The sequence below is a fragment of the Populus trichocarpa genome, chromosome 1, assembly GCF_000002775.5.
Source record: "Populus trichocarpa isolate Nisqually-1 chromosome 1, P.trichocarpa_v4.1, whole genome shotgun sequence".
In the NCBI taxonomy this organism is placed as follows: Eukaryota; Viridiplantae; Streptophyta; class Magnoliopsida; order Malpighiales; family Salicaceae; genus Populus; species Populus trichocarpa.
In genome coordinates this window covers 36,269,501-36,297,145 of record NC_037285.2, presented here as the reverse complement: position 1 = coordinate 36,297,145, position 27,645 = coordinate 36,269,501, and the positions used below count along the sequence as shown (strand labels likewise).

The 27,645-nt window shown below is 31.7% G+C and overlaps 3 protein-coding genes across 5 annotated transcripts; 2 read left to right on the top strand and 1 right to left on the bottom strand.

Moving 5' to 3' along the window:
* Positions 1-13,901: 13,901 nt before the first annotated feature.
* Positions 13,902-17,069, bottom strand: LOC7487846 (uncharacterized). Of its 3 annotated transcripts, XM_002299991.4 has the most exons (4): positions 16,584-17,069; positions 16,018-16,071; positions 14,598-14,657; positions 13,902-14,205 (listed from the first exon to the last, which is right to left on the bottom strand). In XM_002299991.4, the coding sequence occupies exons 1-4, from the start codon at positions 16,893-16,895 to the stop codon at positions 14,077-14,079; spliced, it is 555 nt and encodes a 184-aa protein (XP_002300027.1). In that variant the 5' UTR covers positions 16,896-17,069; the 3' UTR covers positions 13,902-14,076. The 3 variants fall into 3 exon arrangements, with proteins under 3 accessions (XP_002300027.1, XP_024457973.1, XP_024457978.1); XM_024602205.2 differs by lacking the exon at positions 16,018-16,071 and having other exon boundaries at positions 16,584-17,062; XM_024602210.2 differs by lacking the exon at positions 14,598-14,657 and having other exon boundaries at positions 16,584-17,061.
* A 2,125-nt stretch (positions 17,070-19,194) lies between these two features.
* On the top strand, positions 19,195-24,330 carry LOC18095306 (alpha-mannosidase 2). The gene is made up of 4 exons (XM_024603253.2): positions 19,195-19,938; positions 20,025-20,174; positions 20,300-20,332; positions 21,139-24,330. The coding sequence occupies exons 1-4, from the start codon at positions 19,333-19,335 to the stop codon at positions 23,875-23,877; spliced, it is 3,528 nt and encodes a 1,175-aa protein (XP_024459021.2). The 5' UTR covers positions 19,195-19,332; the 3' UTR covers positions 23,878-24,330.
* Positions 24,331-26,641: 2,311 nt separating this feature from the next.
* On the top strand, positions 26,642-27,645 carry LOC7496820 (uncharacterized). Its single transcript, XM_024602330.2, has one exon. The coding sequence runs from the start codon at positions 26,936-26,938 to the stop codon at positions 27,488-27,490; it is 555 nt and encodes a 184-aa protein (XP_024458098.1). The 5' UTR covers positions 26,642-26,935; the 3' UTR covers positions 27,491-27,645.

The following is a 27,645-nucleotide window of genomic DNA, read 5'->3' as shown; positions in this document are numbered from 1 at the left end:
TGATTTAGTGTGCTTATCATTTAACAAGCTTTTAATATTAATTTTAAGTATTCCTTATACCTCAGCTTATAAGAACAATTATTTTTTTTTCATAAAAAAAGAACATAATATGTACTAGTATCAATAGCACTAATTAATGTCCCTTATAAAAGAACACCGACTAAGAATATTTAAGAACAACGCTTTAATAAAATAGAAATCCTCATAATTATAATCACTTAATAATTTTCTCAACAAAGTATTTTTGTCATAAAAACTTTATCTTTAATCTAAACTCGTTAGTCAAGTATAAATAAATATTAAAGATACAAAATGCCTTTATTAATAAAATATATATTTTGCATGAACAAAATTAGTGTCATGTGTAATTAAATGATTAGCTACATGACATATACACTAAAAATCTTTCATTTACATCAAAGCCAATCGGTCATGTATTTAATATCATATCACTCTCTATATGACAATCAAGCTTATGACGGGACAATGCCTTAATGAGAGGATTTGTAAGATTTTTTTCAATTGGTATTTATTCTATCTTTATATCTTTTCTTTATGAATTTTTTAATCAAACAGAATCATTTAAGTACATGTTTGGATTGATGAAGAGACCTTACTTCCTTAGCTTGTGTAATGAGTCCATTTTTATCATAGTACATGACTATTAAATCAACAATGTTAGGAATGTACTTAGTTTCAGTTGTAGAATTTGTTGTAGTTTTTTATTTAAAACTCTTCCGACCCATATCATCATCATTCATACTAAGAATTATTGTCATCAATATCTAATTAAAACTAGTATCTGAATAACCATGAATTACTAGTTGGTCTCCTTCATAGACTATAAAGACATTTTTAATTATTCTTAAGCACTTAAAATATTTTTAACTATATTTTAGTGACCTTTACTTGGATAAGATTAGTACCTACTCATTTTGCTCATAGTATAAGATACATATATTGTAAATAGCATCATATATATGATAAATCTTATAAAAGATTCATAAGAAATCATTTTTATTAATTTGTTTTTCAAGTCACAAATCCTTGAAAAGATGTATCTTATGTGAAATAGGAAAGTCTATCTTAAATTCTTCAATGTTAATCAGTTTTGGCATCTTATTTATATATATGGACTGAGATAATATAAACAACCGTCTAATTCTATTTTTATAGATCTTTATTCCTAATATACAAGTTTTTTTTTCCATATCGTTCATGGAGAAATTTTTGGACAATTAAATTTTTACTGATTAAAGTAAAGATATGTCATTTTCTATCAATAATAAATCATCTATATATAACATTAAAAAAATGACTCATCTTTTGCCAACCTTTTAATAAATACAAGATTCATCCATATTTTATGTGAAATAAAATTGTTTAATTATCTCTTCAAAAAAATATTCTAACTCCTTGAAGTTTGTTTAAATTCATTTATAGATTTTTATAGCTTGAGTACTTTATTGGCAAATTATTTGAATTCAAAACCTTCAGGTTGTGTCAAATACACATATTCATAAGAATTCTCATCCAGGAAAGTAGTTTTGACATCAATTTGTTAAATTTTATAATCATGATATGCAACTATAGTAAACAAAATCTTTATAGATTTTATCATAACTATTAACGACAAAGTTTCATTAAAGTTAACCTTTTGTGTTTGTTTGTAGCTTTTGGAAGCTAGTGTGGCTTTATACATTTGTATATTATAATCCATGTCAATCTTTCTTTTAAAGATCCACTTGCATCCAATGAGTTTTATCCCAACAAGTGAATCAACCAAGGTCCATACCTAGTTTGTGTATATAGAATCCATCTTAAATTTCATGACCCCAAGCCATTTTATGAAATCAACATTAAATTGCTTTCATATAGTTGATAGGTTCATCACTTATGAGCAACTCATCAATTATAGCTTCTATAAGAAATTCGTATCTTATTGGTACATAAGGTGTCCTACAAGATCCATGAAATTGTTGTGTTCCTTGAACTTCAATCAAAACATCAAATGTTATAGCATTGGGCTTGCATTCTATTTGCATATAAGTTTATGTTTCTTGAACTTCTTCAAATTCTATTTTTCTTTTACTGCTTTTTTTAAGGATGAATTCTTTCTCTTAGAACATAGCATGTTTTGAGACATACACCTTTTGCTTAATAAAAAGGTAGAAATAATATCCAATAATTATTTTTTTATATATCTCATAAACTTATATTTAGTTAGTTTAGCCTTTAGATTTTTAGATAGGGTTACATTCCCACAAGTTTCATCTCTTACCTTTGAATTTCTTGTATGAAGTAATGTTAATAGATTTTGTTTGAACTCTATTTAAAAGGTAAGTAGTAGTTCGTAGGTTATGGTCCTAGAAAGAATATAGAAGGATTACAAAGCTTATCATAGACCATACCATATACAACAAGTTATGATTTCTTCTTCTAGAAACTCTATTTTATTGTGATATTCTAGGAGATGTCTATTATGAGAGAATTTTATTCTCTTTTAAATAATTTTAAAATTCTTGGCTTAAATATTTATCATCTCGATCTAATCAAATTATCTTGATACTCTTTTAATTTGTTTTTTAATTTTATTTTTGAATTCTTTGATTCTTTGAAATGACTTAAATTTATGTTTAATCAAATATACATAATCATATATAGAATGATCATCAATAAATATAATGAAATATGCATATCCACATATGATATGAATCATCATTGGTCCATAGACATATGCATATATAAGACCTAAAAATTAATTTTATCTTTCACTCTTTCCAATAAATAATGTTTTGTTCATCTTACCTAATAAACAAGCTTCATAAGTTTTATAATCAAAATATCATTATTTATATATCTTAGTGATTCTTGTTTTATTTATATGACTTAATTTATGATGCTATAAATATGATAAGTATAAATTATCTAATTTATTCTTCTTTCTATTTTATATAGAACATGTTCATTACAAATTATTTGTATAAATAAAAAATCTATTATTATTATTATAATATGAACAATATTTGCTCTTAGTAATAAATTTAAATCCATTCAAAGCTAAGAAAGAAATGTATATAGTATTTCTATAAAGTACACATTATGTAGTTAAAAAAAATAATGCTCATTATAAATTTAAATAAAAATAATGATTTTTTATTGTTTCAAATATTATAAGTTTTATGTTAATACACATCAATATCAAAATAAATTTTTCTATATTTTATTTTATCTCTCATCTCTCATGAACTAAACAAATATAAAAATATTCATGGTCTTATTTTTTCTCATCTTTTTTGTCACAATAGATTTTATTTGTCGAAACAATAACTAAATACTATTTAAAAAATATAAAAATAAAACAAACCATTAAACCTAAAATTCCCATACAATAGAGGAGCATCTCATCTATACGAGATATATATTTAAAAGATTTAATTTTTAATTGATGTACAAACGTATCTGATCAATATCCAAATTGAATAAAAAGAATTTAGTAGGATTCTCAACAGCCTTTTCACATGTGACTTCACGTGCCGTGCCATGCTCGAACATTAGTCAAACGGATCTGAGCTGTTAGATCCAGTAAGATACGTCCCACTGTCCCAGACACGTGTATTGATAATATCAATAACTTTTTGTTTTTTCCGACAAGAAGGACACCATCACCATGGATATCTGTAAGATTAAGATGACGTTTATTTTTGTATTTTAAAATAATTTTTTTTAATCTTTTTTTTTAAATTTCAGAAATATTAATATAAAAAAATAATTTTAATATATTTTTAAACAAAAACGCTATAAAAAAACAACATAACAGTTATCACAGTTTTAAGTGTATTTTTTTACCCGTCAAATATGAAGGATGGATCTTCTAGTAAATTCCAGCACACAACGAATAGGTAAAATATTGACAACGTTGTATTGAATTACGGGAAACCGTTTATGCATGGTGAGATGGGAAAAGCTTGCTGATTCGACGGACTATCTAAAAGAGGCGTGGATTAGTAGCCATTGAGTTAATTTATAGATTATTGAATTAATTCATATTAATTATTTTTATAAAAAAACTTTGTATTATATTTTAAAAAAATATATTTTTTGAAGTTGATCTTATCAAATTTAAATTAATTTTAATTAAGTTAAATAAATTATTAAAAACCTAACTTAACCAACTAAATTTTATCAAATAAATATATTTTTTTAAAACTCTTAAAACAAGTTTTCTATATGCCTGCTTGTTTTTACATTTTAAAAATACTTCTTGAAAAAATATTTTTTTCTTTAATTTTATTATATGTTTTTAGATTGATTTGATAAGTTGATGTTAAAAATAAATTTTAAAAAATAAAAAAATATTATTTTAAAAAATTTTCAAGCAAAAAAATATTTTAAAAAAACACCACTAACATAATACCAATATCACTATACGTTTACAAGATCAAACCTAAGTTTAATAATACAAGGAAAAGCATCTCAATGGCCTTTCTGTTTTTCTATAAGCAATGTGCCCTTCATCTTAAGGGTCTATTTGGGAAAATCGCATTCTCTCAATTTTTAAAAATATTTTATTAAAATATTTTTAAATCATTTTGATGTGCTAATATAAAAAATAATTTTAAAAAATAAAAAATATTTTAATATATTTTTAACAAAAAATACTTTAAACCACAACTACTGTCACAAATCCTAAATACACAACAAACTAGAAGTGAGCAAAAAAACCGATTAAATCGAGAAAACCGGAAAACAATAACCGAAAAAACTAAACCTAAAAAAAACCGAATTAACCTATGAAAAAATCACAAAAAAGTTCCGGTTCGATTCGGTTTTCAAAGTCTAAAACCGATTGAACCGAACCAAATCGAACTGGTTCAACCAAGCCAGCACTTAAAAAAAAAGTATAAATAAGATGTTTTTTCTAACCCTAAACCTAAAGTAGCATTCCCTAAAAACAAAATCAGTCGCCTCTCTTTGCTCTCTGCATCTATTCTTCTCTAGATTTTAATAATCTTAACCAGGAAACCCCCCTCTCTGCATCTCTCCTTCTCTAGATCTTAATTCTTAATAATCTTAACCAGGAAACCCCCCCGGCTCTCTCCTTTTCTAGATCTTAATTCTTAACTATTAAATGGAATACTCCAAGCACAACAAGGCAATCCTCTACAATCTACATTCAAAAGCTTGTGCCATGGCTGATGTGTTAAGAAACTCAATTTATGGCATTATGTCTGCACCAAAACAAGTCTTCTTGATAAGGATTGGGTTGTTAAAAGCAAACCCTGAACCTAGGAGTTGCTTGTACAGAAACTGCATCATTTATTAGATTTTCAAGCTAGCGAATCGAACTGACCGGTTTGGAAAGGAAAAAAACCGAACCGAACTGAAATTGATCGGTTTAAACTGGTTTTCGATTTAGTTCGGTTCAAAAATTTTAAAAATAATAATTTTGATTTAATTTTTTATTTTTATCCAGAATCATATCTAACTGAAATTGCTCAGCCCTACAACAAACTTTCAAAGAAGCTAAGTAAAAGCGAAGTCTGACAATACGGGAGAAGGTGAAAAAGAAATATTTATTAAAGTTTTTAGGGCTCTACTATTTTGAATTTTAATGAAATCCAACATCATTTTAATTTGTTATTCTAACACTCATATCGTATTTCAATCTATCGCTTTCGTCCAAGTCATTTAACAATTCAAATATTTGACAAAATCTTATTTTATTTATGTTGAGTTTAATTAGTTAACGAAAATTCTTAATCTATTATTTCCTTCAACTTTTAAATAATTGGTTGTAGATAAAAGCTATCCTACATCTTTGGAAGCCCCCTCCCTCCCCCGCCCTGTGTTTATATACATTATTAGACATTTAAAAACTCTAACGACATTGTTGAAGTTTTAAAACTCCTTAAATTTTTTTAAACTTTTATATTTTTGAGAAATATTAATTTCTTTTTATTCCTTAAACATTTAAAAATGATTTATATTTTTGAAAAAGAGATTAAGTTTGTCTTTCTCAAAAGTTTTAATTGTTAGTCAACTCACAATTTAATGCAATTGAATATAATTGAATTGAATAAATTTTGTAAACATAAGATAAAATTTGACCAAATATTATTTACAAAAGCTTTTTTTTTTAAAAAAAATTAATACCAACACAATCGATTTTAAAGGTTTTTCCAACATCTTTCCAATAACAATCTTTTTTATATATATAGAACACAGGAATTTCCCCTTCTTTTAATCTATTGTTTTAACTCAAAAGAATAATAATTTCGTGTAAATAATATTAATATTTGTATATTTTAGGGTTTTGCAAATATAAATAGGTTTGTTTGATATTTATAAATAAATTTAATTAGGGTTGTTGCAAATGTATCTATTATATTTCCTCATCTATCCTTTTAAATGCTTTCACTTATAACTAATTTATCAAAAATATATCGGATGTGAGATATTTACTATAGCACTAGATAGAGTTTAATGTGGATTAAAATATTAAACTAATAATTTCACTCTTTATTAAATCGGCCAAGAAAAAATATGACTGATGGTATCTAGGGATTTTTTGAAATATCACATTTTTCACAGTAAATTTACTAAATTGCCCTCATTTTCAAAATTAATGAAGTTTTTTTGTGAAATTTTTGTATTTTCATTTGAGTTTTTTTTATAATCAAATGGATAGAGGGGTAAATTTGTCTTTATAGTAATTAAAAAATATTGAAAATTCAGAGCACATTAGATATACTAAATTACCCCAATCTTATAATTAATTTGGTTTTATTAAGTGGGCATTTTTGTATTTCCATCTAGATTTTATCGTTATAACTAAATAGGTAAAATGGTAAATTGATCTTTATCTTAATTAAAAAAAATCAAACCTATCAACCGTGTTCACTGCATGTGGAAGCGCGTGAAAGGTCCAATAGAGTTTCGAAGGTGCTGTAGTGTTATCCGATGGTCAAAACTTTTCCTCCACCTTGTCAGTTGATTGACTGCAATGTCCTCTTCCTTCTCAATTAGCGCGTGTTAAGATGTGATGGATGAATTATCACTTGAGATGTTTTTTTTTTTCTCTCTTTTTTTTCTCTCCTCCCTCAAGATTCACACTTGACATTGAAAATCTGAGGGTAGTCTTCTTGGTTGGGAATATTTGAGTATTAGTCCTCATTGTTTTGAATTTTTAAATTTGTGTCCTTGGCTCTTTTGTAAGTATTTTATTATTTTTCAATTGCATCCTTAAATATAAATTTTTCATTTTTTGATATTTAAAATTAGGTCCTTTTTCTTCATTTTTTTCCTTGCCTGTTTTGTGAACTTTTAATTATTTTCAATTTCATCCTTAATCAAAATTTTAAATTTGTTATTTTTTTTTGGATTTGATCCTCATTCTCTTGGTGATTTCTTCTTTAATTCTTTTGTAGAATTGATTTTTCTTTTTAATTTTGCCTTTTAATCCAAAATTATACATCCTTTATTTTTTTTTTTCATATTTGATCCCTATTATTTTAGTTGCTATTTTTTTTTGGATCATTCTTTTTTATTGATTTTTCTTCAATCTCAGCCTTTGACATTTAATTTATTGAAATTTGGGTTTCGTGGTTTTTCCAGGTTTGGTGCTTTAAATCTAACAACATAGATCACGAGTTCACATCGTTTGTTTTTTACTTATTCTCTCTTTTTTTATCTCATTACTCGACATTTTTTTTTTTTAAAATAGGCTTCATGGTTTTTTATAGGAATATCCCAATCTTATGACCTGACCCGTGGGTTTGTTAGGTTAACCCTGGTGGGCTAACACCTTTTTTTGGCTTTTAATTATTGTTTTTGTGTGATTGATTTTTTTTATTTCATCATTTAATATTTGATATGTTGAAAATTGACCTTCATGGTTTTTTTTATATTTGGTACTTCCGATCAAATAGCTTGGGACACATGTTTTATAGGCTAATAAGGGTTGGAATCAATTGTTTTGGACTTATTTTTTCCTATCTAATAATTCAACATTGGTTTTTTTTTTTTTTTAAAGATTGGGTTTTATGAAAAATTTTTATTTTTTTTGGATTATTCTTATCTCATAACCAGATCCGTGGATTATGCGGTTTAACCTGGGGAGCTCGAACCTTTTTAATTGTTTTTCCATGTCATTAGTGTCATGCCATGCTAATTTGTCATATTATCACTTAATATCCATGTTATAATTATCACCTCAAAAATATTTCCATATCATACAATTTAAATCTCACTTGATTGTTATAGTTTTAAGAGTCCACACATCCATTTGAAAAAAAAAATATTGACAGATTTAATTGTAAAAATTCTTATACACACACTTCTTATGTTATCATCTCCTAAGAAATATTTGGATATATAATGACATGACAACCAAGATACAAAATGCTTTTTGGGTTCATATTAATAGGAAAAATGGTGTTAGGTGTTACATCGTTGTAGAAATTAAAGATATAACAGATATAGATATTGAGTTTATCAATTTTGATATGAAAAATATTTGTAAGATGTTAGCTCACTTTGTTCACTATAGAGATGCAATTTATTATATGGGGCCTCGTGTATTTGGAATTGTGTTTTTGTTGAAAAATGCTAAGCATGTCATTAAAATGATAGAAATGCAGAGGGCTTATAAGTTGACTATTATAAAGATATTTGTTGAGTACAATTTAGAAACTCATAGCTCAGAACGTATTGAAGAAGGATTTGTTGGATTGAATGCAAATAATGGCATTGCACCACCAAAAAAAATAGAACATGAATCATATAAGGTAATTGATGGTTATGGTGGATGTTAATAGTGATGTGTTGTTGAGATTAAAGTTAGTTGTAATGAAGTATAACAACACTTTATAGATAATGAAGATGATGACACCAAAGGCTTCGAGGTTAATGAACCTGTACAAAATACTTTTATGGATGGTGAAGTACCTGACTATAGAGATATTAGAGATTTTAAGATTGGTTATACCCTTTCAACTTGTTTTATTGCATCCTAACCATTTATTTATCATATCAGAATTGCAAAACCACTATCTTTCTATTTTTTATATGGAACTCTTTCTTCAAGAAAGATGTTTGTTCTTTCTTCCACTATATCTTTAACTAAAAATGTTTTTTCTTTTTCATCATCATCATTTATAAGGTTGTTTTCTTCCTTGATTTATATGTCATCATTCATGAAGAAATAAGATGAAGCTAATTTAGACTCTTAAAGGGTGGTTTGTCTTGTTAATAGGAGTATAGTATTATTTTTAAGTTTGTTGCATTATTTAGTTGCTAACCCTCTTACAATGAGTTGTAGTTTTTTTTTCTTAATTAGGGTGACTTCTCGATTCTTCTGGTAGTAATTTTCCTTTTTTATTCCTCTTGATTAATTAGGGCTATTTTATGATCTTCTTGCTTAGATGACATGGCTTTAAGTCATTGTTTTATTGCTCATTTTCTTTTTTCTTTTTTCTTATTCTCTAGCTATTGGTTTAGTACGTTGGATAACTTTATCCTATCTATGCTTTAGGTTGATATTTGACTTGCATGGTTAGACTTTACTTTCACTTTTTTAGCTTGTTATCAATCACTTTATTCAGATTTTCTTACCATCTTTCTGATGGTCTCTACACACACACACACACACACACACACACACACACACACACACACACACACACACACCTCTTAAGCTGTTCAAGATCTAAAATGACCTTTTTAGTGGATGAAGATGATGTTTGGATTATATTCGTTCTTGCCCTTTCATTCAAGGTTTTTTTTTTTTAGAATTAGTCAGTTCTTAGTATAAATCGATTATTGCATGGTATTATTAGCTATTATAGAGAAAGATTAGGCTAAATTTTGTCTAATATTAATCATGTGTGTGGATGATCTTTAACACCACATGTTAACAATTTGGTAGGTTATTGTCACTATTGATTATTGACCAAAGAACTAGTATTATCTAATCCTAAAACATGTTCTCTTGGTATGGTATATGGTCTAACTTCATCCTTCCATACCTGTTTGTTCGATATTGCATCCTTATTAATTGGATTTTGGTTAGTTATCCTTATTACCACTTTCTTTCCACATACATGAGATGCTAGCAATTGCTTCCTAATTTGCCATCCTTATCATTAAGTTTGGATCACTTTTGTTATGGTTAATGCTTATGCCATTTATTATCAATAAGACTTTTAGGCCTAAAGGTCTTAAACTTTCATTACTCAATCTTTTCAACTTTTCCTCAAAAGTCTTCTCTTTTAGGTAGAATTGTATAATAAGTGGGAAACCTGTACACTTCATATAGAGGTTTTTTTTTATGATTTTCTTGTTCATTTTTTTTGCCTTATTAATGTTCGATATACCTCTTATTATAACAATATTAGTGTTACATCCTTTGTTTTGGTTGATCAAACATGATTTGTTATATTTATCCTTTACCAAAATCTCATTTTTTTAGGAGTAGCTACTACTATAGTTACCTTAAGAAATGAGTTATTATCCACTTTCATCTTCTTGTCCAAAAATTAAATACAATCGTCTTTCAAAACCTTCTAAATTTGATTTCTAAAGATGATACAATTGTTAGTAGCATATGACTATTAGCGATGCCACTTACAATATTTATACGTTTTTGTTTGCTTAGTTGTAGGGATTGCATGATTTCCCAAGAGTTTGATTTGTCATCTCCACATCAATTGGTCAGATATCACTTTGACTTTCTTGATGTTAAATGAGTATTTTTAATTTTATTTGTCACTTTGGTCACTTTTATTTCTTAACCAATAGGCTCGTTAGCGTCTTTAGGTTTTTTTTTTTAATGCAGTGATCTACAATGATTTTTCCTTTTTAAGTTATGTAAATGTTATTAGTTGCTGTTAAACTTCTTTAAACTCCTCACTGGAGTTTAAATTGGTCATTGAATGGGTTATTGTGACCTTGTTTAAGTAACAAACTGGGCATGTTCCTTTGAATAGCCTCTTATATGATCATTTACCTAACATCTTTTCATATTAGGAATCTATAAGGATATAGATATTTGAATACTTGATCTCTATAAATTGTTTTTTGATTTTCCACCACATCCTTTCTAAATTTAACTTAATGCACTCATACACTGTTATGGATGCAATGCACTTGATTTTCAAAATCTTGAATGAAAGCATATCTTTTTATGGACTCCCCTGGATCTTGGACCATCTTAGTTAAGTCAGTCAATGTTACATCTAGTTCAATTCTGTAAAACTCTTGTGAAATAAGTCTCATTTTCTTCCTAACTATTGATGGAGTTTGGTGACAGTATAGAAAACCAATGAAAGGCAATCTTCATTGGTGACAAAACAAATAACCCTTGTTTTATGAAAAGATTAGCAATAGTGTCGCTGCACTAATCAATAAGCTTAGAAATATGTTATTTTATTGATTTATTATCCTTCTTAAAACAATTGTTTGAAGTCAACTACTTTGATTCCTCTAGGAATTGGATGCAACTTGTTAATACATTCAGGATATGGATAATTATATTCAAGTTTGGTAGTATGTTCAATATCTAACCTCATTTCTCTTAAGTGTTGGTCTAATTTAACCCTATTAGTTTTTTTTTCCTTGATGGTTGATTAATAATGAGTCTTTATAGTATAGAAAGATTGAGATTATTATACTGGAAGTTAGCTTATGGGGCACTAAATTGTCCAAGTACATGTTAATTATTACCATGATGGAAGTCAGCTTGTGGGGCATTAAATTGCCCAAGTATAAGTTGATTTGGTTGTAGATAAAGTGGTTAAACCATGTAATTTTCATGAGGTTACTATACATTTATGGGGTAAGTGGTACCTCGTGAGAAATCATGCCCAAATTAGGTTGAGCATGCTCTATTGCATGTTGTATGGGCATGTGATATCCAAGATATTGTTGAGAACTTCCAGACATTCTTATTATAGTCCTTGTTATTGAAGTATATCATAGGATTTTTCCTTAGGAAACTAGCTAAAATGAGTGCTTGATTGACTATGTTTGAGCTTGTTATGGATTTAATTGAGTTAATCGATCATGACTTGTATGACATTGTTGACTACCATAATATTATTATGATAAGTTATGTTAGTTGTATTTTTCATTTCTAGCTGGATAACCCTTAAATCAGCATTAAATAGATATAAGTTCTAATAAAAGAACATGCCTTTAGAAGGAGCCACCACTTGTTGACTAGATTTTGGCCAAATTGGTTGTCACCATTTGATATCATGCCACCAAGTCTCAAAAAAAAAAATCATGAGGCTGTGCAAGAGGTATAAAAACATCATTGTACCCACTAGTAGTTGGTCAATATGATGGGGTTTGGAAAGATTGTAGTATTGTGTACTACATGGGGACTCTATAATTCTATCCAGGTGCAGTTCCTTATTGATGTAGGGATTAGATGATGAAGATCCATCCTATCATAAGCTTGAAGGAGGATGCTTTATCAACCTCTGTGTTTGTAAGTTGTTTCTTAACCATGTTATACTCAATATCTATCAATTTATTATCTTTAATTAATATTAGCATCAAAACATTCCCTATATAAGATTGCTTGGTGATCTCAAGTTTAAAGATCATTTGCATAACTATCACGTGAATCTTTTAATAGACACAAGTGAATTTCCTATATAGAATCATCATGTGAGTCAGTTTAGTGTACATATTACTTAACAATCACCTACATGTTAGTTCAAAGTATTCCAAATATCTTAACTTATAAGAATAACTCAATTCTTTCATAAAAAAATATAATATATATTAATCTGAACAGTTCTAATTAACATTTAATTTTAATAGAGCATCTATTATAACCATTCAAAAACAAAACTTTGATATAATAAAAATTCTCATAATGATAACTATTTTATAATTTCATTTGCAAAATATTTTTTCTCCAGTAATTTTATCTTTACTCTAAACTTATTAATCAAACAAAATAAATCCCTTTAACCACATAGACCATGGTTTGCACTTTCAAATAACTCTTTAGTTTGGAGTATTGGACGAACAAATGGATGTTATGTGTCGAGAGGGACCATGGTTGCACTTTAATAATGTCAAGGCTCTGCTCTGAACCCAAGAAACCAATTCTCCCTCTGCGTTCAATAACCAAGAGATTAACCATGGATCCTACTACTTATATCTTGTTAATCTTGTGTGCTTAAAGTCTTATAGAGCCTTGGTCCATGCACTCGAGTATATTCTCATACCCATGCAAAACAATATAAGAATTTAAGTAATAATATATGTGGGCTGATAAATAAGAAAAGCGTATCAGGCAAAGAAAATATCATGCATGTATGCACTTAATTCTGTGTATATATCATGCATATATACACTTAATTCTGTGTAGTTTGCCTTGCCCCCCTCGCACGCCTTTGCCATTCCATTGACACCATAACTCTCTCTACAACCACACTTCCTCTTAAACATCACACCTGCCCTTTTCCCTATAGATTGTGGTGCTCCCAAGACTAAAATCATGCCCTGTTCAGATTGCAACACACCCCATCCTTTAGCATCGAAAACACCTAGTTATACCACCCTCCACCTATGCTTAAGTCTTCACCCACTACATCACCATCTATCAAGATTGTCTGCTTCTCCTCCTCTGCTCTCCCTATTGCATTCTTGCTCTACTACGCCATCACTCATACACAACGCTGCTCACCGTTCCAACTATGAAAGACTACGTTTCTATAATTGTAAACGTACATGAAGTCCATGAATCCCACAAGGAAAACAAGGCAGCCATGAGCTGATTGAACTTCCTTAAACTGCATGTTATTTCACTAAGAAAATGTAGTGGTGCACTGGACTCGTGTGTTTTTTCGTTTAAATGTAGATGAAGGGAAGAGGCCATAAACTGCAGAAACACTGCTCCATCTGAACATAATCAATTAAGATTATTCTGTTAAACACTGCACAATGGAACCGAAATGAATCCAATAAAGGTCATTCCCAAGAAGGTGCTTGCAGAATTAAAGAGTCTGCAGAAGATACAAATTTCCCTTTCCGTCTGGCTTAAGTAAATTGCATGACCTAAACAAGGGCATCCTCCACATCTTGAAAACTCAGATTCAACGTTTGTAGCTTGAAACCTGAACTCTGTACCAGCTCAACCAAACTAGAAGCCACCCCTGTAGCTTGAACAGTAGTCTGTTTCGTCAACTGAATAAAAGTAACGACAAAAGAACATAACAAAATCAAAGTCATTATCTGCTTCAGATTTAACTATTAATATATCAAAACTGATTCTAGAATTTAAGTACAATTCAATTAATAGACAAAACCCATAAAACAGATCTGGTAAACAATTACGCATTAAAAACACCTTCCATTTATGTAAGGGATCCAAAATAAAAAGTTTGATGATTGCTTTGGAAGATTCCGCATGAAAAAGGTCCACAAGATTAATGAATGTGAGTGAATATCTTTCTAGATGCAGCCATTGCAATCATAACACTGGCAGATGCCCCAAAAGTTCTAACCAAAAGATAAATAATATGCCAATATCTGAAATACACTGCAATTTCTATATGTAAAACACCGTTCATACACACCTCGACACTTGCAATGCCCTCAAGGACTCGAACCTTTAAATCTGTAACACCCTCAGTTCCCTAAACAAGAAAAGTTAAAAGAAAAAAGTTAAGAACAAGCATGACAATAAGTGTGCTCTCTCACCCATAATTTCACACATCCCAACTTGATTCACAGAAAGCGAATCATATAACTAGCTAATAGATATGATCACTGTAGAAACCTACTTGCCTCTAAGAAAATGGATGGGTCCATCCTGATAATTTGCTTACTACTTCATAATAATTCAAGCTTCACACAGAATAACAATAGCATTTCTACACATACCACCCCTTATCTTTTTTACTTTTATTCTTTTTGACAATTTTTAGAAATTCTAGTAGACGCCACCATATACAATGTCAACGGAAAAAGAGTACCAGTCACTTATTCCAAAAAATCAAGACTCAAGGAGGAGATTGTCATTGATTTTCTTTTTAAAAAAAATCCACCACTCATTGTTTGCCCTTTGATCCTTTCATGAGCTAATATGCAAATGCCAGCTTTTAACTCCCCTGTGTACAATAATATCATTGGTCTTGGATAGTATTTCAGCAACCAAACTCAGAACGGGATCCCTTACCCCTTCCTTAATTCCCTCGTACCAAATGTGAGCTGGATTGTAATTCCAGTTTACGTGAGGCAAATGCTAAATGAGTTTACTAACTAAACTAGCTGGCACCAAAATGGATTTCCGTATTGATTCATTTGAAAAACTTGCTTCTCACTTCTTTTAAACAATTTAAGCTTCACACAAGATCAATCTTTATGCATTCCTTCTCGTTGTTCTTTGGTTGTTTGTCAATTCTTAGGAAGGCCAGCTTCAAACTGCCATCATATACAACCCCAACAGAAAGAGAACACAGATAAATTTCTTACATAAGTTCAAGTGTAAGAGGAAAACTCAACATTTTCTTTTCTTTTCTGCTTACATCTTTCCTATATACACGGACTGCCAATGTTTTTCCTTTGATCCTTTAACAAGCCAATTCCACAAACCCAGGATTTCAACTACCAAATTTAAAATGTCAATAATTGGCACAATACATTCAATTAGTATATTTTTTTATGAGCCACTTACCAGTATTTCTGATAAGTTGAATCATTCTGTTGGATATAAACAATTCCTTCCCTACCTACCAACAACCCTCAACTATCTTCATATCACCTTAATCACCTTAACGCATAAAACTTCATCAAGAACCACGTGCATATACAGTTATCAATAGAGGAAAGAACCAGTGCTTTTAGTTTCTCCTTACAAATGATGGCAAATGACTTTCATTCTGTAGATGAACTAAAATAGCATATTTGCATTGTAAACAAATTGATCGTCTCACATCAAACCGAAAGCAGCAACAGGGAAAAAAAGAAGAAGTGGGAGGAGTAAACCATATGTACCTCTAAGGCATTAGTCACTTTAGGAATGGCCGTTTCATTCATTGTTCCCTCTGCCTTGAGATATGGAAAATCAATCATGTCATACATTGAGTGATGCAGGTAAGGTACAAATAATCCTAAAGATAAATACAAATGGAATAGTAATAAAGTGAGTCCCCAACTACATTTCAAGAAACATGGGAACTAATTGGTTAAAAACCCATCCCGTAACTCATTTCAAAACCTAGCACTGACAAAAGAAAATGCAAAATAAGGAGGAAGCATCCATTGCATTCCCTCTCTGGTCTCCATTGCATTGCATTGCATAGATCACACTCTAACTTACTCTGCCTAAGGAAAACTTGTGTGGTTAAACAGCTTTAATTAGAAAAAAGAAAACACAACCACACTATTTGTTTCATTGAATTTGCAGGAAAGAACAAAACTTTCATAAGATGTGTATAAACTTGCCGGTCAAAATGAATATTTCTAATGGGTTCCTAATACATTTATCTACATGTATAAATGAAACGATGAAAGCATCGAGAAAAAAAAAACTAAAATAACAGAAAGAGAAGCAAGATTACCTGGAAATACATGGTGAGAGTGTCAGAGGGAGAGACAGGGACAGACACAGTCTGTTGTTCAGATTGTTCTGGTACATCTTCTTGTTGTTGTTCTTCTTCTGGGATTTGAGTCTCCTCTTCAAGTGACCTTAATCTTCTAAGCCCATGGGAATAGAAATCATTGGCCTTTTTCAGTGCCAAGTGCTTGAAAGAAATGGGAAATCCATGGAAACGGGTTGTGATACGACGGGCGAATGGAGGAGATGGAGTTCTGGTGGCGTTGGGAGTGCAAACTGAGTGTAGAGCTGAGAAAGTTGAGACCGTAGAAGTCATTTTGTAATTCAGATAAGAGATAAAGAGAGACAGAGAGGTTGCTGTTGCTGTTGCTGTTGCTAAGAGGTCCTGTCCTTAGTTTTTTATGCTTCAACTCTCACAACCTATCCATTTCCATATCCCAGCAGCTTTGAAAAGAGAAAAGCTCCCAATTTTTTTTTTTTTTGGTAAGGTTTTTTCTACCCCCATAACTTATAATTTTTTTGTCGCCTTGTTATTAATATGGGGTTTAATTTAATTTAATTTAATTTTACATTTTATCAATTTTTATCTAAATATTTATCCTCTATCATTAAATAAACTATTTGTATAATTGTTTTTTAACTAATTCACTTTAAAATCCATTTGGATTTTCAATTTTTGTTATTTTATTATTTTGTTTATTAAATATTATTAAAATATCTTAATGAATTTTTCTTTGTATTTTTATTTCTTGGTTAAATTTTATATTTATCTTACAATAAATAATGTGAAAACGTTTATTCGAGAATTAGTTAAAAAAAAATATGTATTTTAGTTCTTTTATTTTGAAAATTAGGTGTTATTGTCAAAAAAAATTTATTTTGTTCATCTTTAAACTCCTAATTTGAGGGAAAAAAACAAGAAAAAAAAGAAGTCATTTGTTGTTCATATTCTGACAACAACAAAAACTCATTCTTCATGTCAATGAGTTTTAATTCATTGAGATGTTTTTTTACCCTTCATCTTGCAAAAAAAAAAATCGAGTTGAGATATAAATTGTTTTTGTTTATTTTTGTGTTTTTGAACCAATTTAAAGATGTTTTAAGTTGAGAAATTGGTTTATTGGCATTCTAAAGGTGTTTTATAAGCCTTTTTTGGTGATGAAAAATGAATTTTTTGAATCTTAAAATTCAGATCATGATTTTCTAGTTACCGGTGATGACTTGAAAATCTTATAGATAACGTGTCATCTACTCTATAAAAAAACAGGCTGGTTATGTGTACCCGAGTTTTTAAGCTCAGATGCACTTAACCTCTTTGGTGGTTGACCAGATGTCTAAGTCTACCATTTTTTATTTATTTTTTGTTTTTTAATCTAATTTTGATTATTTTACCATTATATATATATATATATATATATATATATATATATATATATATATATATATATATTTTGGTGGATCGGAAAAGAGATGGGTTTATGTAAGGGTTATTTTCAATCTGCAAGATGAATGATTTTCTGGATAATGCATGTAGAGTATGTAAGTTCTAAGTGGTTTAAATGTAATTTAAAGTATTTCAATTTAACAGAATTTGTAATATCAAGAATGGTAACATAGTAGGATTGAGGTTTTGTTAAATCTCATAATTTGTAATGTCAATTTGAAGGAAAAAGTTTTGAAACAACAATGAAATGAAAGGATTTTCATGATAAAATTAATCTTCCATAGAAATAATATTTTGGAATTGAGTGTTGAAAATGTGTGTGTGTATATATATATATATATATATGTTTATACCCTTTTTGTCTATTTTTTTAAATTATTTAATCTATCTTTTTTAAATAGCAATTATTCTTATAATTATTTTTTAGTTTTATAATGTATCAAATAAGTTAATGTAATTTATCTTTATTTTTTTCTTTTATATTTGATATAAATAAACTGTATTTTCATAATGTATTTATAAAAATAAAATTATTTTTTGATTAAAAAATAACCTCTAAGATAAAAAAAACAAAAAAAAACATATGAATTAAAAAAAAGTCACAAATATTTCCATGCTTATCTGTATTTTGTTTTTATGAAAAAAATTATTTTTTTATTTTAATATTTAATTACCATTAACAAATTTTTCTCAACTTATCACTTCTTAGATTTTTAAATTTATTTTATTAAACTTAAATAAAATCTTTACATTTTTCAATTAAAAAAAATTCACAATACAATAAAATGCATCTACAAAATTGGCGCTTTTTTCCCATGGCATAGCACTAAGAATTTATTTTAGTATTTATTGGCATAGTTCTAATTTATTTGATTAAATATACATATTAATCTTTTGGTTGATAATTGTTTTTTTCACGATATCCAAAATACGTTAACAAGACACACATTCATTGTTCTGTTTTCAAAAATGATCGGACGGTCCAAAACTACATAAAAAAATTAGGCTGCAAAATTGGAATTTTTTATGTACTACATTTGAAAATTTCAAAAAATAGGGGTATAAATAAAATATCTGCGAATTGATAGGAGTAAAATTGAAGGAGAAAAAAAAAAAAAAAAGAGTGAACCAAAATTCATCTCTTGACTTGGAAGGAAGACTCCACTGAGAGAAAATAAATAATTTTCAATTATATCAAGGGAATCATAGGCGGAAGTCGGCGGCGACGATGCCTCCCATGATCTTCTCTTCTATTTGAAAAAAAAAAAAAAAAAACAAGCATACCCAGCAATAGAGCAGAGAGGAGACGATGCCTTTCTCCTCTTACATTGGTGGCAACGCCCGCCGTGGCAACGTGTGGCCCAGCTCACTTCTCCCCACCATCTCTCCCACTCCGACTAGATCAAAACACCCATCAAGAAAGTCACGCAAAAGGACGGCTCTGATTAACTTCATCTTCACAAACTTCTTCACCATCGCTCTTTCAATCTCTCTCTGCTTCCTTTTGATTACCATCCTCCTCTTTGGCATCCCAAAACCCCTCCTCTCCTCTCCTTTTAAATCCAAGCCTCCTTCTTATTACAGGGTCCGGAATAGAAAGCCACCCCAGAATGACAACAGCAACGGAAACAGCAGCAATAACTTCAACGGGAAGGAAGATGGAGCTGGTGGGGCTACTGTGGATATAACCACAAAGGGTTTGTATGATAGGATCCAGTTCTTGGATGAGGATGGTGGGCCGTGGAAGCAAGGTTGGAGAGTGAGCTATAAAGGGGATGAATGGAATAGTGAGAAATTGAAGGTTTTTGTGGTGCCTCATTCGCATAATGATCCAGGCTGGAAGCTTACTGTGGAGGAGTATTATGACATGCAATCTAGGCATATACTTGATACAATTGTCCACACACTTTCTAAGGTAATAATAATGATAATAAAAAAGTTCATTTTGTGTTTGTTACTTTTGTTCTTGTAAAATTCATTCGGGTTTTATTCGATTTGTAGGATCCTCGTCGGAAATTCATATGGGAAGAGATGTCTTATTTGGAGAGATGGTGGAGGGATGCATCAGTGGAAAAAAGAGAATCGTTTACCAATTTAGTCAAGGCAGGACAGTTGGAAATTGTTGGGGGCGGTTGGGTAATGAATGATGAGGTATGTTAATGTTGATGTTGATGAGCTTATCATAATATACAAATCATTCTACTTCCATAGATACCCATGCATCTGCTGCCTAGTGCTTTTTATATCACTGATGAAGTCTCTCTCTCTTGATGCAGGCTAATTCGCATTACTTTGCCATAATCGAGCAGGTATATACTTCGCAGCGCTCCTCCTTTACTTTTATGCATTTGTGTGGTTACATTAATGAATTATGTGTTCAGAATTTGTTAAACAACTATGATTGAACTTTGGATTCTTATCTCTGTATTCAACTGCTGTTTAAGCATGTCTTTGTTTTTTTGTTGAAGTTGACAAGTTGAAAGCGATGTGTACAGTTTACAATCCATCTTCCCACAGCGTATAGTGGGAAAATGTAGAGGGTTTGTTTTGGTCCTACGCTCGATCTTTTTCAGGAGAAAAATAAATCATTTTTCTATCTCTAGAATGGAAAAATAATGCATCAGTTGTGTCTTGTATTTGCTAATATGGCGAGGTAGTGTGATGTGGAGGAACTCAAAATTGGCTTGTATTTTCCAAGTGACATGCTACAAATGGAAGATCAATGCTAAACTGAAGAGTATTTTCAAGCTTACCATTTCTAGGAGTTCCTGTATGCAAAAATTTGGTTTTTATTTTTAAGTCACACACACAGACAAATGGGAGATCAATGCTGAACTAGTGAGTAGATTCAAGCTTGCCTTTTTTAGTTGTTCCTGGTGTGCAGTTAATTTTCCTTGATGCAATCTCTTAGATTGTTTTGTTTTTGTTCACTATAAGATATAATATTTGGCATGGTATAATCTATTTTCTCAGTTAGTGACCTGGTGCATTTGGTTTTACTCACAATCTGATATTGGTAAACAGAAGCATTGTTGTGTGATGAAAATTATGCCTAGGATTTTATTTTTTCCAGTGGTAATTATCTGAATGAAGCTTTTTGGAATTTATGTTTCAGATTACAGAAGGGAATATGTGGTTGAAGGACACAATCGGGGTTGTTCCTAAGAATTCATGGGCAATAGATCCATTTGGTTACTCTCCCACCATGGCATATCTGCTTCGTCGTATGGGTTTCGAGAACATGCTTATTCAAAGAACCCATTATGAGCTGAAGAAGGAACTTGCTTTGCAAAAGAATTTAGAATACACATGGCGTCAGAGCTGGGATGTTGAGGAAAGCACTGATATTTTTACACACATGATGCCCTTCTATTCCTATGATATTCCTCATACTTGTGGACCAGAGCCTGCTATTTGTTGTGAATTTGATTTTGCTCGAATGCATGGCTTTAATTATGAACTGTGTCCATGGGGCAAACATCCAGTGGAAATCAGCCAGGAAAATGTTCAGGAGAGAGCACTAAAGCTACTGGATCAATACAGGAAGAAATCAACTCTGTACCGGACTAATACCCTCCTTATTCCTCTTGGTGATGATTTCCGTTACATCAGTATTGATGAAGCAGAGGCTCAGTTTCGGAATTACCAAATGTTATTTGATTACATCAACTCCAATCCCAGTTTAAATGCAGAGGCAAAATTTGGTACTTTGGATGATTACTTCCGAACTCTTCGTGAAGAGGCTGACAGGATAAATTATTCTCTTCCTGGAGAGGTTGGCTCTGGTCAGATTGGGGGTTTTCCATCTCTATCAGGTGACTTCTTTACTTATGCTGATAGGCAACAGGACTATTGGAGTGGCTATTACATCTCAAGGCCTTTCTTTAAGGCTGTTGATCGGGTACTAGAGCAAACACTTCGTGCTGCAGAAATAATGATGGCTTTGTTGCATGGTTATTGCCAGAGAGCACAATGTGAAAAATTGGCCACAGGGTTTGCCTACAAGATGACTGCTGCGAGGAGGAATTTAGCTCTTTTCCAACATCATGATGGGGTAACTGGCACGGCTAAGGATCATGTTGTTCAGGACTACGGAATTCGGATGCATACTTCTTTACAGGACTTGCAAATTTTCATGTCCAAATCAATTGAAGTACTCCTTGGTATTCACCATGAAAAGTCTGATCATAGTCCATCCCAGTTTGAGTCAGAACAGGTGAGATCTAAATATGATGTTCAACCAGTGCTTAAGGCAATCAATGCTCGTGAAGGAACTTCACAATCTGTTGTGCTTTTTAATCCCTTGGAGCAAACTAGAGAAGAGGTTGTGATGGTCATTGTTAAAAGGCCTGATGTTACTGTTTTGGATTCAAACTGGACTTGTGTCCCAAGCCAAGTGTCCCCTGAATTGCAGCATGATAAAAGCAAGATTTTTACTGGGAGGCATCGTCTCCATTGGAAAGCTTCTGTTCCTGCCATGGGATTGCAAACATATTATGTTGCTAATGGTTTTGAGGGATGTGAAAAAGCGAAACCAGCAAAACTAAAATACTTCTCGATGTCTAATTCATTTTCTTGCCCTGCTCCGTATGCTTGCTCCAAAATAGAAGAAGGCGTGGCTGAAATTCAGAATCAACATCAAACTCTCACCTTTGATGTCAAGCATGGTTTGTTGCAGAAAGTAACTAATACAGATGGTTCCATGAATGCTGTGGGTGAAGAAATAGGAATGTACTCTAGTCGGGGAAGTGGGGCCTACCTATTCAAACCCAATGGTCATGCTCAACCTATCATTGAGGCTGGTGGGCACATGGTGATATTTGAGGGTCTATTGGTTCAGGAAGTGTATTCTTATCCTAAAACGACATGGGAAAAAGCCCCCATCTCCCATAGCACTCGAATTTATAATGGAGATAGCACTATGAGGGAATTGCTTATCGAGAAAGAATACCATGTTGAGCTTCTTGGCCAAGATTTTAATGACAGGGAATTGATAGTTAGATACAAGACAGATCTTGATAATAAAAGGATTTTCTTTTCTGATTTAAATGGCTTCCAGATGAGCAGGAGAGAGACTTATGATAAGATACCCCTGCAGGGGAATTACTACCCTATGCCTTCTCTAGCATTCATGTTAGGATCCAATGGCAAGAGGTTTTCTGTCCATTCTAGACAGTCACTGGGTGTGGCCAGCCTTAAAGATGGATGGTTAGAGATTATGCTTGACCGCCGTTTGCTAAGAGACGATGGACGTGGTCTTGGGCAAGGAGTGATGGATAATCGTCCAATGAATGTGATCTTTCACCTTCTTTTTGAGTCTAACATTTCTTCCACTTCAGATCCTGTTTCCAATCCTCTTCCCCTCAGCCCTTCTCTTCTCTCACACTTAGTTGGTGCTCACTTGAATTATCCATTGCATGCATTTGTAGCGAAGAATCCCCAGGAGTTATCTGTGCAACCACCTCCAAGATCCTTCTCACCTTTGGCTGCTCCCTTGCCTTGTGACTTGCATATGGTGAATTTTAAAGTTCCCCGGCCATCAAAATATTCTCAGCAGCTGATTGAAGATCCTAGGTTTGTCCTGATCTTACAGAGGAGGCATTGGGATACTTCATACTGTCGAAAGGGTAGATCTCAGTGTACCACTGTTGCTAATGAACCTCTAAATCTTTTCAACATGTTCAAGGGGCTTGAGGTGTTGAAAGCAAAGGCAACTTCTTTGAATCTTTTGCATGAAGACATAGAGATGCTTGGATATATGGAGCAGGTTGCGGATGTGGGTCAAGAGGGACATGTAGTCATCTCTCCCATGGAAATACAGGCATACAAGTTGGTACTACGGCCACACCAGTAAATGCAGAACTTGATGCGACTACAATGTCTTTTCTGGTGTGTTGATCATATGTGTGTCAGTGGCAAAACAGAACAACTTTTCTACCTTACCGAACACGATCCAACTTCATGAGCAACCATTTATACGTTGCTATCCCATGAAATATCCGACTGTCGAGGCTGTATTGGAATCAGGTCCCTGTGCGTAGCAGTGGCATGAGCATCCGAACGATTAAATGGAGTGGTGTAAGTTCAGCTATAATTTTGTATGGAAGGTTTCGATGCAGTATTTTTGTTTTCTATTTTTGTGGAGGATTCCTACATTAATTAGATGAAAGAAAATTTTACAAGTGACCTGTTTAAGAGATCGTCATTTGTCTCTTCCAGAACTAAGGCAAACAGTGATGAAATTAGAGTTTTTTCTGTATACGCTGTGGCCTTGGGTTTATTGTTAGTGTGATGCCTTTTCTTCTAAGAGGAAGCTCCATCAACGATTCAACGTACTAGTTTTTTTCCATCACTGCCTGTGCTTTTAAATTTTATTTAATTAAAAACCTGTTTCAGGAGTAGAATCATAATTCAAATCACGAAAACCCTAAAACTAGCTCAAGGAAAAGAATCGTAATTCTACCACATCTTCTTATTTACTACTGTTGGTGGGCACGCTCCTATGATCGCTGTTACACCTCCTACAATGACAGGCAACAACCTTGCGCTGGGCTCCAGTAGCCATTGGAGGGTAGCAGCCCTTTGTTGTTGCTCAAACCACTACTGCCGACTTGGCCCTACGCGCGCAACAGGTCAAGCATGCCAACAATGCTAGCACCACTGTTGTTGGTGTTAGCATCCAATGCTGCTGCTGCTACGCGATGCGCTAGCAAGGCAGTAGCCGTTGGCTGCTCCCTCTATTTTGGTCAATGATCAAGCAAATAACCTCGGTTTTATAAAAGGGTTGGTTGCTGATTAGTAAATTTGACTATGTACTCTTTTATTTATTGGTTACCTTCCCTTGAAAATTGCTTTTAAATCTATAACTTTCAGGAATTATGTGTAATCTATCATCTTTCTTCTAGCCATATCTCTCTTTGTGTTGAGCTAGTTCAGCTCTGTATATACCTCCCCTATGTTATTCATCGATTTCTTCGTTTTAACATACCCAATGAGGCATAAAATTTCCAATAAAATGTTGTTGTTGGAAATGATAAAAGTTTTGTTCCGCAAATAATTAACTATTTGGCTTGTGGTTATTATTTTTTTATTTTTTAGTTTAACGTGGGTGTTCGGGTCAGTTTGCGCGCACCTCGACTAATCCCACGGGCCCTGAAGTTAACGACCATGTAAGCCTCCAGTGGCCATCATATGAGCAACCACATGGCTCAAATCTAAGACCACAGAGAGAACAAACCTCTTGATCCCAAATTCTTACAACTAGGCTACCACCTAGATGATTATTTGTATACCAAGGAATTGACTAGCTTATCATACCTAAGCGGAGATGTGTCTGTTGATGTGTATAATATACTGGGGAATACCTTCTTGTACGAGACATACTCATTCTAAACACTCCTATCAGAGTGTCAAAAGATGATCTATTCCAAAGCAACACCATACAAGGAAAAGAAGAGGTTTACAAAGACCTAGAGAAAAAAAAGTTACACGAATTAAAGTGTAAAAAAAAAAAAAAATAGTTGTAAAGAAAGTAATAAAAACCCTATAGGGAAAAAATATATAAAAAAAACTATATTAAAATCATATACATGAAGCAGATCATATTTAACTATGATTTTGTCACCATTTATATATTGGAATAAGAGCTTACATCCTATCTTAAATATATAAATCATAATCCTATAAAAATATTGGCATCGACTTTATTGAATCCAAATACAAACTAAACTCCTTCTTTATTGATATTATTTGAATCTTAAGCTAATATTGTAACTTCTTGTTAATTATTCCATTGAGGACTTCTAGCTTGAACGTAATTAAATTTTATGGTTGTTAGTACATATTTGAGTTAACCTTTTAGTAGTTGTATGGTTTTTTATATACTACAATATCAATTAATTTAATTGCTAAAGACTTTTATTTTGAATAATACTTGATTAGTTATTCACGTAGTCTTCCTAGTCGATGATCGATGGTCGATCTCACCTTTGATCAATTTTGCTAGTTAATGATCGATTTTATCTTTCTTTATTAATTTATAAAGTGAAATATTATTATTCTCAATCAAATGATGTGTGATTATTTGTTTTTTTATTTTTATAAATAGTCATCAAACTTAAGATATTCTAAGTAATTTATTTTTTTTGAAGAAAATAAAATGAAGTTTGATTTTTTAAATAAAAAAAGAGTTGCTTATTGTGAATTGTTGTCTAGATTTTCTGAAAATTGAGAGTTCAATGTAAAGTCTGGTGTGAAATTGCAGTAAGTTGAAAATTTCATGGATGATTGATCAAAGAAGAAATATGCTGCGGGTGATGCTGAAGATAAACAATAATTATTTATAAATATTTAACAATAACTATTATTTTATTTTTAAATAAAAAAACATTTTATACAAATCTCGTGCAAGTGATGAGTGAAAATCAATGTATGTGGATGAAAACTTCAATGAAGGAGCAAATAGGGACTATTATACATAAAAATCTTGTGCACGTCATGCGTTAAATTCATTAAGTATGGGGACCAAATTGACTGATTTCAATACTTGTGGATCATAGAGTAATATGGAAAGATGGATCGATTTGTTCATAATTTGTAAACTGTTATTTTCTTCCGAGTGAAAAATATCCTATTCGGAGTCACAAAAGCAACTTCTCCTTCTCTCTCTTGAATGTTTTTTCATAAAACAGAAACCCTCTCTCTGGTTTTTTTTTTCTTTTCTTCTTAAATTAAACTCGGCGTCCATCTCCATCCACCGTTTAACATTTCATCTCTCCTCCCTTGATCCGATCTGCCTGGCCTCAACAGTTTTCCCTTTGTAATTTTGTTGAATCCCAACTGCGTCTAGGGTTTTGATTTCATTGCAATCAACAATATCAAGGGTTTCTAGATCTCAAATTTGATTTGATTCAATGTCAGAGGGTGGTTATGCTATTGAGCTTTATTTCGATCCAGCACTTGAAAACCAGGTGCTCAAGGCCTGGAACGTGCTGGCTCGACGCCAAATAAGCAGCCAACTTATTGAAATCGAGTCTCGACCTCACATAACCCTTTATTCAACTCCCTTTATTGATCCCACTAAGCTTGAATCAATCATCAAGACTTTCGCATCTAAGCAAGAACCATTGCCCTTATCTCTCTCCACCATTGGTTGCCTTCCAAATGACAACAATATTCTCTTTTTAGCCCCCACGCCTTCGCTTTCCCTTCTTCAATTCCATTCTCAGTTGTGTGATGCAATGAGGAAGGAGGGGATTGAGATCAGTGAAGAATATCGCCCGGACAATTGGATTCCTTATTGTGCAGTGGCTCAGGATGTCCCCAAGGCAAGGATGGGTGAGTCTTTATGTGTTTTGAGAGATTTGAAGTTGCCTGTTGCTGGGTATGCAATGGATATTGGGTTAGTGGAGTTTTCTCCCGTTCGTGAGTTCTTTTCGTTCGTGCTTGGTAATACATTAGAAGGATGATGGTTTTTTCTTTCTTTTTTATGGAATTAATTTGAAGGTGTTACATTTACATCTTCTCGTTTAATATCAAGTTTGCTAGTTTATAGCATACTAGATAATTTGCATGTTGTGTTTATGATGATAGTTCCTAGATGAAAGTCCTACTCGTTTACATC

Excerpts from the sequence above, each read along its gene's own strand:
- LOC7487846 (XM_002299991.4), bottom strand. The coding sequence starts at position 16,895 with ATGACTTCTACGGTCTCAACTTTCTCAGCTCTACACTCAGTTTGCACT. Across the intron at positions 16,072-16,583 it reads CTCTCACCATGTATTTCCAG|GCAGAGGGAACAATGAATGA; the intron begins GTAATCTTGCTT and ends CCATATCTCAAG. Across the intron at positions 14,206-14,597 it reads AGGGCATTGCAAGTGTCGAG|TTGACGAAACAGACTACTGT; the intron begins GTGTGTATGAAC and ends ACTTTTATTCAG.
- LOC18095306 (XM_024603253.2), top strand. The coding sequence starts at position 19,333 with ATGCCTTTCTCCTCTTACATTGGTGGCAACGCCCGCCGTGGCAACGTG. Across the intron at positions 20,175-20,299 it reads GTTGGGTAATGAATGATGAG|GCTAATTCGCATTACTTTGC; the intron begins GTATGTTAATGT and ends CTCTTGATGCAG. Across the intron at positions 20,333-21,138 it reads ACTTTGCCATAATCGAGCAG|ATTACAGAAGGGAATATGTG; the intron begins GTATATACTTCG and ends TTTATGTTTCAG.
- LOC7496820 (XM_024602330.2), top strand. The coding sequence starts at position 26,936 with ATGTCAGAGGGTGGTTATGCTATTGAGCTTTATTTCGATCCAGCACTT.